Source organism: Mastomys coucha, unplaced genomic scaffold (assembly GCF_008632895.1).
Source record: "Mastomys coucha isolate ucsf_1 unplaced genomic scaffold, UCSF_Mcou_1 pScaffold21, whole genome shotgun sequence".
Classification (NCBI taxonomy): domain Eukaryota; kingdom Metazoa; phylum Chordata; class Mammalia; order Rodentia; family Muridae; genus Mastomys; species Mastomys coucha.
Genome location: NW_022196904.1, coordinates 102205001 through 102217020, shown reverse-complemented (window position 1 = coordinate 102217020; position 12020 = coordinate 102205001). Strand labels below are relative to the sequence as shown.

At 34.4% G+C, this 12020-nt stretch overlaps 1 protein-coding gene across 17 annotated transcripts in view; it reads left to right on the top strand.

Moving 5' to 3' along the window:
- The window catches only part of Btbd10 (BTB domain containing 10), a 60255-nt gene that overhangs the window by 23849 nt on the left and 24386 nt on the right, over window positions 1-12020 (top strand). The window contains exon 1 of one of the 17 annotated variants that reach the window (XM_031387951.1): window positions 2947-3094. The exons of the other annotated variants lie outside the window; for them this stretch is intronic. Within the exon in view, the coding sequence (XP_031243811.1) occupies window positions 2970-3094 (125 nt within the window). The 5' untranslated portion in view covers window positions 2947-2969. Of the gene's footprint in view, window positions 1-2946; window positions 3095-12020 lie in introns of those variants that run through there. 17 annotated transcript variants of the gene reach the window in all.

Here is a 12020-nt window from a genome sequence, read left to right as displayed (position 1 = left end):
AAGAAAGAAAGAAAGAAAGAAAGAAAGAAAGAAAGAAAGAAAGAAAGAAAGAAAGGAAGAGAAAGAAATGCCCTGGGGTTGGGAGAGATGGCTCAGTGGTTAAGAGCACTGACTGCTCCTCTAGAGGTCCTGAGATCAATTCCCAGCAACCACATGGTGGCTCACAGCCATCTGTAATGAGATCTGATGCCTTCTACGGATGTGTCTGAAGACAGCTACAGTGTACTCATATAAATAAAATAAATCTTAAGAAAAAACAAAAAGGAAAGAAAGGGGCTGGAGAGATGGCTCAGTGGTTAAGAGCACTGGCTGCCCTTCCAGAGGTCCTAAGTTCAATTCCCAGCAACCACATGGTGGCTCACATCCACCTTAATGGGATCTGATGCCCTCTTCTGATGTGTCTGAAGAAAGTGATAGTGTACTCATATACATAAAATAAATAAATAAATCTTTAAAAAAGAAAAGAAAAGAAAGATATACCAAGTAAGAACAGCTTACTTTGAGAAGTTTCTTGTCCTGTGTTTTTAAGAATCTCACTTAAAACACTTTAAAGAAAGAAAGAATGATTTTCAAAACAAAACAAAACATTCAAATATTCAATATTTTCAAAGTATGTTAGGATGCTATAGGCAGTATTACAGAACACTTGAATATCCATATATAGACTAATTAGAAAGTTGTAGGACACATAAATCATGACTTTGACTTGTAAAATGAAGTTCAGAGGAAGGGTTATTATCAGCTTGTGTTAGTGGGAAATTAGATGACTAGTCTTGAGGCGCTTAAAGCATTAGAGTGAATAAGGGGTGTGTCTAGCCAGACCTTCCGGAGATTACCTGGCCTGGATCTGAGGAAGCAGCTTTGAATAGTGCTACTGTTTCCATTAGCTAGGTTTAAAAAAATCGGAGGTTAATAGTCTTGCCCAAGACTATCCAGCATGCAGTCACCAAGCTCTAATTTATAGACATGACTCTCATTAATTTTCTTTCTAAAATTTTAATAATTTATCATTACAGAGAGACCAGGTATGATAAACTCAGTTCCTTTCACCCAGACTGGTTACTAATTTATAGCTGATATTTTGAAACTCTGTCTCTACCTATTCACTGCCCCCAGCCCTGCCCCCTTTCACTCTTGAGTATTTGGTATTTGAGTAAAAGCCTCTGTCTTTTAAGTTGGGTTTTTGTTTTGGCTTGGTTTTTTTGGTATTTAAATCCAGAGGTTAAGAGATTCCTGATGCATCATAGTTGCTTAGACATATCAGGGTCAGAATCCTCTGATTGGTCTGACCTTTCTCATAAGCACAAGTTGGATGTGTAGCTCTAGCTACACTTCTTCATCTTCTAGGCAAAGGGGAATGAGAAAATCAATATTTTCACGGATTTCCAACAGGCATCTGCTTATAAGTGATATGCCTATCTCTAGAACGGGGAGACTGGGAATAAAGAAATACAGTTTTAATTTAGGTATGTTGTTGCCTCAAGCAAGACTGGCAATTTATTAATAGTAAATAAGTGAGCATGCAATTTTAGTAGGTAATGTAAACATTGTCCTGTTAAATGTGCAATATTTTATTCATATTTTAATAGCCTTATACTTTTATTTTACTGGCCCTCTGCCTTCTTTTGCTATAATCAAATAAATGTGGATTTATAAAAGTGATAATGTTACTCTCTTAAGTGTACTGACTTCTGTTGATAGTCAAGGGTTTGGTGTAGTAATCATGATTTCTAGGTAATACAATTTTTTTTCTAATTTTTGAGATAATTTAATTAAAACTTTTCTTTTTTCCTTTTCCTCCTTTCAAACTCTCCCACATCTCTCTCCCAGAGTCCTTCAAATCCATGACTTTTTTTTCACCAGTTGTTATTGCATGCATATATACAATTTCCTCTGTTTTTTTTTTTTAATGCAGATAGACTATGATGGACCTACAGTTTGTGTACAAACAGGTTAAATTCAGTGAGCTTTGCTTCTGTGTCATATACATATATGTAACTAGTATAGTTAATATGTATGTAGAGGAACTTCCTAGCTTGCTGAAGTTTTTAACAATGATTTCAGTTGAAGTATATTTGGCCCAAAATATGACAGCTTTTTTTAAAATTACAAATTAGAGATCTTTTACTATTCTAAAAAAAAACCTTAACCTCTTTTTGTATAATGTTAAAATGTCTGACTAAAAGACACACTAAAAGCTCTTGGATTTAATACAGTATGACTATGTAAAAACTGCTGTCTGCAGTCTGCTTAGGTTTCTAAAGATAAATGCATACATGCATCCAATATCAGACTTTGCCGCAAGGTTTCATTTCCACTCCGAAGCACGCATGCTCATTTTTTTTGGACACTACATGAAAAGTATGCTTTCCAGTTTCAGCAGCAGTTTAGAATAGGAAAGTTTGGTGTTTAAAAGAATAGTTGGGTGGATCCTTAGGTTGCAGGTATTTTCCTTGTGGTTTAAAAGAGCTTACTGTCTACATGGAATACACTGATACTGAAAGGAAGGAGTTATCTGCATCCTAGTTCCTAAAACCTGGCAAGCTGTCAGAGCTGGAATTAGCTTTACAGATGGCATTTGGCAACATGTCTACATATCTCTAAGCCCTCATCTCCTGCGTTTTCTTCCACCTGCCTATCAATTACAATATCCAATCACTGTTCAGGAATGGAAAAGTGGGATGATCACAGCTCACACGATGCTGTTTGGTTAGAAACGTCAGTGCTGCACAACCCACACGGCTGAGTCAGTGTCTGTGAGAAAATGAGCTGAATTAATATTTAGAGGGGGTTGAATCTCTGAACATTTAAAGCTTAAATATCTGCAATAGCAGGATTACACAGTAGAGAGAGGAAAGCTAAAGGAAGTCTGTGGACAGGTGAGGTAGGAGGAGACTGGAAGATTTTCTGACTGTTCAGAAGAATCTTGAGGATGATGGAAAAACCAGATGAACTAAAGTTTCCTAGTAATGCCCAAGGATGCTGACCTGGCTTTCAGTGCTGCATTGTTTGAAAAAGCAGAGTCCCTTTACACTCTGATTTCAAAATTTTTTTCTTGTTTTTGTGTGTCTACCCTGGCATATACTAAAGGAAGGTGTGTATTCGTTTTTTACATGCTATCTCTGGGTTATAAGTATATACAAGAATGAATATGAGAGAGGTAGAGAGAGAAATGATGGCCTTTGTTTTATAATAGTCATTTACATTTCTAAATTTAAAAGATTGTACTTCTGATTTCAGTTTAAGGGCACATTTAAAATATATGGAGTATGTTAGTATTGTTTTCATGGGTTTGGTGCTTTGTTATTTCTTGTAACTTGAGAATGCATTATATTTAGTATTTTATGAATGCAAAACTTGGCTAGGGAAACAAATCTTGAAGCAGTTTTGTACATTGAAAATAAAATTCAAGATAGAAAAATAAGATAACTACCTAAATATGGAATTAAGGAGATTTTGCTTTGGAATGAATTAAAGAAGAATGAAACTGCTAATATGTAGTAATTTTTTAGAATATTGAATTTGTTTGAATGAGGGAAGCCCTGGCTGGGAAAGTGACTGTCTAGTCTACAGGATGTGAGTAGAAAAACTAAATGCTGCTACTGAGAGAGATCGCCAGGCATGATTTTTAGGTTAGTATAATTTAATGTTAACCTAGATAAAATATTTGTAAACCAGAATAAGTGGTCTTGCTATGATATTCTTCATAAGTGACAGTATTTACTTGATTTTGAAATTTTAGCACAATTTAAATGTTAATAAATTTTACTCTGCCTTCATTACCAATTATTTTGTAGGGATTTTTGGTATATTCAGAATATTAAAATTACTTTACTTTAATGTAAATAGTTGTAACATCATTTCCTTATTTAAACATCCTTTATTTACTTTCCTGTCTAGTCCCTAAAAATATGGATGATCATTCAATTAGCATATCTGTCTATACATGTATGTGTGAATATATTACATATATTGTTGATTTTATCTATATATGTTTATGTATATATAATATATAATCTGATATTGGAGGGGTCTTGGGGTCTAGAAATTATTTTATAAGCTTGTTACTATAATAAAACTATAAAAGGACAACTTCAAGGTTACTCTTCTTACCTTACACTTTGTAGAATACTTTTCTTAGGTTCTCTGGTTCTTTTCTGATAATACTGCTTGTCCTATTATGAAAGTGATACATATTCATTATATAAATTTGGTAGCACAGAAAAGCATATAGATGAAATGTTATTTTCCTAAAAGAACATGTTTTAGGCAGTTCATATTTAGCCAAATGTGAATATATATGTAAATATGCAAATATATATACACATATATCACATGTACACCTAAGATGACTTTCAGAGTTGCTACATGTTCTGTTATATAAGATACATTATCTATAAATTATGGACATTCTGTGGTGGTCTTCTATAGCATAGTTTGGTTACACAGTATTTTATATATACTTTGTCATTTAATCAATTGTAGCTGTTCTGGAACTTGGCCATAGAAATGATTAACATGGTTTCATACTATACATTTCTACAGAAGAGAGGACTGTCTTAAGGAGTTAAATAAAATGTAATTTTTATTTTATTTTCTGACTGTAAAAAGATCCTTGGTCTGATTTCACCTTGAGCTTATTAAAGATATACACAGTATTTTAAATGAAGCAAATAGCTGTAAAGAATTTTTTAAAGGTTCTTATAAAAATCAGGAAAATTGGTGTTCAAATGAGTGGAGACATTAGAAAATAGGGGCACTGTTCAGAAGGGCATTCTTCTTAACATTAAGAGCGATGTATGTCCAGAGAAGTGTAGTAGTAGTGTATAGCAGTGAAGGAGGGGCCTCAGCTCTGTCTTGGAAGCTTCCTAGAGAGGAAGAACAGACCACTACAAACACCAGTAACAATAAAGCAAGTCTTATTAAGGTTGTAGAGACCAGTATACAGAGGTGGAAAGGTACAAGTTATACAAGGAGGAGCTGCATTCAATCAAGATCTTCAAATTATTGGTCATTCTTGTGATCTTTGAAGATTTATAAGAGCATAAGAACTGCTGAAAGATTCTGGGCCTAATTTTGCAGGCACAACATTTTGGAACAGAAATAAGAAGGATAATATATACTAACTTAAAGAAGACCAGATGAAAATGTGAAATGAGTTTTTAAAAAGTATACCAACTTTAAACTTTCTCTTACATAGTTAATATAATTTGTGCCCTTGGAATATATTTGAACTTTTTTGTTTTGTTTAAGATACTCTTGAATGTAAGATAGGTAAGAGAACCAAACATAAAAGAATTCCAAGAGTCTATGTAAGGTCTGTTAAATAAATACCTAAATACCTGGCTTTAACATCAGGCATGAAAAAGTGAGTACAATGCCAGTAAACTTGACACAAAACAGTAGTGTAGTATGGCCTCTGACATCCTCATACCCTACCACCACCAGTCTCAGTTGTTAAGGACTCTTATAATAATAACTACTTTGGTATATTTGGAGAATAGTAATTTGGTAAAGAAATTGAACTTGGTTTGACTCAGACTTGAGGCTAGCAACATGAACTCTGAAATTGAGCTTTGCATCATATATTAGACCTCGGACTTAATTGACTCTGATTTCAGATAGTAAAGTGATTAGATTATTACATATATATCCTGAAATTTTAGCCACAATCCACAAACTTACTAAGATACACCAGAGTATGATTGTTTTTGTCAACTTGACACAGGCTATAGTTATCTGGGAAGAAGAACCTCAGTTGAGGTTGGCTAGTAGGCAAGTCTCTGAGGGCATTTTCTTAATTAGTAATTGATGTGGGAAGACTAAGTTCATGTAGGATGTTGTGGTTTCATAGAGAAGGCACTCTGAGCAAGCCAGACAGTAAGCAGCATTTCTTCCTGGCTTTCTGCTTTGGCTTTGTTTTGAGTTTCTGCCCTGACTTTCCTTAGTGATGAACTGTGATTAGAATGTATAAGCCAAATAAACTATTCTCTCCTTGCTTGGATCATGGTATTTTATAGCAATAGAAACCTACCTAAGATAGAAGTATTCAAAATAAGTAAGATAACACCTCAAACTAACAGTTACATTTGTGCTAAGTCTTTCTGCCTTATAAGGTCATTATCTATAAATGAACACCAGTCACACTGTTCATAAAGTTTGTGTGTTAACGATTTTCTGATATGAATGTTACTATGTCAACAGCTTCTGAAGTTTTGTTGTCTTAGTTTATTCCCCTCTCTTTTCATAGGAACCTGGACATTGCTTGAATAACTTTTCACTTATTTTTTTTTCTCTTTTGAAGATATTCCAGATACTTTCTTTGAGTTCTGCTGTTATCTTTTAAAAATTGTTTTGACTGTGATTTTGATTTTTTTTTAATGGTTTGAATGGGAATGGCCCTCATAGACTCATGTATTTAAATGCTTGGTCCACAGTTGGTAGAACTGGGAAAGATTAGGAAGTATGGGTTGGAGGAAGTATGTCACTGGGTGTGGGTCTTGAGGTTTCAAAAGCCTATGCCATTTCCAGTAGTTTTTCTCACCCCAGACAGTCTCTCGTTCCCCCTCTCCCTTATCTTGTCAGTCCATCCTTCCCTTCCTTTCTCTCCTCTTTTCCCCCACCCTCTCGCCTGCCTGCCTAGTGCTTGTGGATCAGTTATAAGTTATCATACACTGCTTCAGCACCATGAATGCCTGCCAGCTGCCATCTTCCCAACCATGATGGTTACAAATTCTAAATCCTTTGAATAGTTGAGCTCCAATTAAACGCTTTCTATAGTAAGTCACACAAAACTGAGCCCTTAAATTCCTATTCAATCCTTAGGAACCTGCCTTCCATGTAAACTTGAATTCATTAAAATATTTAGATAAATTTGCAAGTTATGTACATAAATTCACACTATGTTGGTATTGATTAGGTTTGATGTAATAGATCCTTGCTTTTTAAGTGTGATCATATTAGTAAGATCTTTAAACCCACTCCATGCTCCAGATCTAGGGATTGAGCCTTGAGCCTCATACATGCTGTGTAAGTACTCTAACCAGTAGGGTATATCCTTGGCCCTATATCTAAACAGTTTTAGAGACTTTACTGCATGGCTTTGAAATTAAGTGATAAATTAGTGTTACATAAAGAAATAAGTAGGATTATAAGCTAAAGTTATAAAAAATTTAAATGCAGGCAGGTAGTTTGACTTTATGTAAAGGGGATTTATTTTCATAGCTAGAGGTGGTAGAAGTTAATGATAAAAAAAAAAAAAAAAAAAAAAAAACAATCTACAGCCAGGCAGTGGTGGTGCAGGCCTTTAATCCCAGCACTTGGGAGGCAGAGGCAGGTGAATTTCTGAGTACGAGGACAGCCAGGGCTATACAGAGAAACCTTGTCTCAAAAAACCAACCAAACAAACAAACAAAAAAAAAACACAAACAAACAAACAAACAATCTAGAAGGAGTCATGATTTAGGAATCTGATTTGGGTGTTTGTCATAGCTTTATTGGATAGTGGTGGTTTATGAGTTCTGTAGGTGGTCATAAGTTGATATAGTAGCTGTTTTTCTGATTATAAATGCTGAGATAAATTATTTTCTGAGATAAATGCTTTTGGTTTCTGAGATCATGAACTATATAGCTGTATGCAAGAATCTGTGTAGGCTGGTGGGGAAGGCTTTATTTAGTGTTGACCAATGAGAAAACCATGAGGAAACACTTGATTGAGATTATATACACATAATGAACATGGCTTCATGGTATAGTAATCTCAAGCAGGTTCTGTGGCCAAAAAGCCAGTTTTGGTGTACAGTTTGATAAGTCTTGATATTTTATGTACCCATAAAACCTCAACTGCCATGAGTATATTGGCATATATTACACATACAAAAATTTCCAAAAGTGCCCTTTTCTCTTCCCTTCCAATTGCTGTGTTTCCTAGAATTTTACATATTTATTATATCTGCCTTTTTCACTAGGCATAGTTATTTTGAGATTTACTCTTGTTATGATTTGTATATCTTGTGAAAAATATTCATATTTTATTGAATTTTGTCAGCTGTAGGAATATATTACAATAGTTTATTCACCTGTTCATGGACATCCAGATAGTTTTCAATTTTGAATGGTTACAAATAAAACTTAGAAGAATATTTGTATATATAGGTTGTTTTATAGAGGCATGTTTTCATCTCTTTTCAGAGGTAAAATAAAATAAAATGACGTATCTGGGCTATATAACTAGTACATGTTTTATTTCTCAAAAACAAGTTGTCTTCCAGAACAGTTTCCAAAGTAGTTATACCACACCAGTCCTTCCACAGATGTATGTGAGTTGTATTTCATATACATGCCCCATCAGTACTTGGTATGTATTTATTTCATGAATGCATGTGAACGTCAGAATACAACTTAAGTTGTTTCTCTCATACCACCTTGTGGAATCCTTGAATCAAATTCAGATCAGCAGATCCAATGTTTCTACCTGTTGAGTCACTTTGCTGGCCCATGGTCAGTTTTTGTCTAGCCATCTTGAGATCTATTGTCATTTTAATTTGTATTTCTTTAATAATTGATAATATTTAATATTATTTCATATATTTAACTTTATCTACATATAGTTTTTGCTATCATTTTGAGAGTTTAATTCATATACATGACCTTGAGAACTCAGAATTATTTTCTCTATCAGTGGGTTTTGTTTTTCTTTAATGGTGATTTTTGAAGAGCAAGTTTTTTTTAATTCTGTGGTCAGTTATCACTTAACTCATATATGAATTTTGCTTTTTGTTTCTAAAAGTTTTATAGTTTTAGGTTTATATCTGTGGTCTATTTTGAGTTTACTACTGTCTAGACCAGAATCCTGTTGTTCTTTCCAGTTCTAGAAGTGAAATGTCCATTGCTTATCTATTTCAGTACCATTGGATAAAATACAACCTTCACTTTTATTGCTTTTGAATGCTTGTTGAAGTAGTCTATATTTCTCTCTGTTCTCATGAGAGTTGAGCATATTCTATTCTGCCAACCCTTTTTCTGATTCGTCACTTTATCTGCAACTCATTTAGACATCATTTTCAAACATGGGTGTTTCCCTCTACAAATTATTTTTACCTTCATTGTTTGGGATTGAATAAATGTGTAATAAAGGCATGTCTGAATTTCAACCAGAGGGATTAGAGGTGTGTGCTAAAGCTGAGCCACACCACAGCTAGAGATACGTTTTTCCAGTAAACAACACAATCTCAGGGTTCACAGTATGATTAGATGTCTAGCAACAGTCCTGTGTTTTAAAACAAATTTCATTTAAGTGGTGGTATTAATATATCTTCACATATAACTATAATTATCAAAAACACTTAGAATATCTGTTGTAAGATTTATAGTTTTCTTGAGATACTTCTTGGTCTTGGTATAATTCTGACTTCATAGAGTGAGTTGGAGAGTTCTGCCTTTTCAGTTTTATGGGGAAGTTGCATAAAGTTGGTATTATTTCTATTTGAAGTATTCATCATGGAGCCATCTGGAACTGGAGATTTTTTGAAGGAATGTTTTAAATTATAAATTCAAATTTCCTTAATACACACAGAGCTGTTCCGTGTGTCTGCATTCTTGAGTGAGCTGTGGCAGGTTTGAATTTATAATTTTCCCAAGTTATTGAATTTTTTTGGAGTGAAGGATTTTTTTTTTAATTATTATTGACTATTCTTTGAATTTCAGTACACACAGAATACCATTTCTCACAGCCATTTCAATCTTTCTTCTCATATGACTAGAGTGGATGTTTCTCAACTTTACTAATCTTCTAAGCTTTTGCTTCATTGGTCTTGGTTAGCCTTCTGTTTTCTAATTCATTTTCAGACTGCTCTTTGTTAGAGGTCTCATTGAGAACCATTGCTATAGGGAGTCAGTGCTGACTTTGGCCCCCATGCACTACTATACTATCATGCCATACTATAGAGCTGTGACATGTCAGGTGAGTTTTAGTTTTATTGTGTTGTGAATTTTACAATTTCTCTTTTCATTCTTTTAGCTAAAGATGTTTATTTAATTTCTGAATCTTTATTTTCCAGATGTTTTGAATTTTTATTTAGTTCTGTTATAATCAGAAAATACTTTATATGATTAAGTTCTTTTAAGTTTATTGAGACTTGCTTTATTGCCTAGAATATGGTTTGTCATTGTAAATGTTTGTGTGCACATAAAAAGGATGATTTTCCTGCTATTGTTCTGTGAAGTGTTCTATGTTAGGTCAGATCAGTTTATAGTATTACTAAAGTCTCTAATTGACTTCTGTCTGCTTCCTCTACTAAATATTGCAGTAGGACTGAGAGTATAGCTCAATAAGAGTGTTAAAACCCTTTTGTAATTGTGGGGTTAGCTCTTTCTCATTTATCAGTTTTTGCTTTGTATAATTTGAGTCTAGTTATGAGGCAGAAAAACATTTGAGTTGTGATATGTTCTTTTTTGTTTTTTTGTTTTTTTCCAGACAGGGTTTCTCTGTATTGCCCAGGCTGTCCTGGAACTCACTCTGTAGACCATGCTGGCCTCGAACTCAGAAATTTGCCTGTCTCTATGCATTAGCCAGGGTTTCTATTCCTGCACAACATCATGACCAAGAAACAAGTTGGGGAGGAAAGGGTTTATTTGGCTTACTTCCACGTGGCTGTTCATCACCAAAGGAAGTCAGGACTGGAACTCAAGCAGGTCAGGAAAAAGGAGCTGATGCAGAGGCCATGGAGGGATGTTCTTTACTGGTTTGCTTCCCCTGGCTTGCTCAGCCTGCTCTCTTACAGAGCCCAAGACCTCCAGCCCAGGGATGGCACCACCCACAAGGGGCCCTACCCCCTTGATCACTAATTGAGAAAATGCCCCACAGCTGGACCTCATGGAGGCACTTCCTCAACTGAAGCTCCCTTCTGTGATAACTCCAGCCCGTGTCAAGTTGACACACAAAACTAGCCAGTACACTCTACCTTCCAAGTGCTGGGATTTTTTTTTTTTATTTTAGATATTTTCTTTATTTACATGCGAATTTCTCCTTTCCCAGTTTCCCCTCCAAAAAACAAAAAAACAAACAAAAACAAACCCCTACAAGTGCTGGGATTAAAGGTGTGTGCCACCACTGCCTGGTGGTGATATGTTCTTAATGAATATATGTTTCCTCATGAAAGAACTTCCTCTTTGAGCTCTGCTTCACTGTTAAAATGACTGCTGTTGTCTGTCATTGAACTGATGCTAGCACAGTGCCTTTCTTCATTCAGTTATATTGAGTCTTTGTACCTTCATATTTAAAGTGTGTTTCTTGTAGGCAGGTTAGTTAGGTTTGGCTTTGTATCCTATCAAATAATCTGTCTTTTATGGTATAGATCATTTATTTACATGTAAGAAGCTTAGGTAATTTGTATATTAATAAGTCTGTTACCTTGATACTATTTTCTATTCTTTTTTTTTTCCTTCTATCTTCTCATTTTTTTTTCTTGTCATCTTTTGGATTCCAGTGATTGGCTGCTGTTTATGTAGTATAAAAGCCTCACAACAGTGTGCTATCATTTTTTCCATCCCAATTTTGTTCTGTTGTACTCATATGCATGTTATAAACCATGTGCTGCATTGTTAGAATTATTGGTCATGCTAATCTTTTAAGAAGATTAAAACAGTAAGAAAAATATTTTTCCAATGCAGTTACTCTTTTCAGGGTCTCATTCCTTGCGTAGATCCACATTGTTACTTGGCTTTTTTTTTTTCTTATGAGAATTACTTCCTTTTGTCTTTTGAATAGATATACTCACAATAAATTTGCTGTTTTGTCTTAAAATGTCAGTATTCTCATTTTGTTTTTGAAAGAGAGTTTTGCTCTAGACCAATGGGAACCTATTTATTGTTGCATTTTTCTTTAAAGTTTATGGCCAACTTATTGTGTATATTACATTTGTGGCTTTGTAATTTTCATCAGATTTGGGAGAAAGCTAGGCATTTTTCTTCCATATTTTCTCTCTTCATTTTCCTTTATGGATTCCATCTAAGAGGTCATA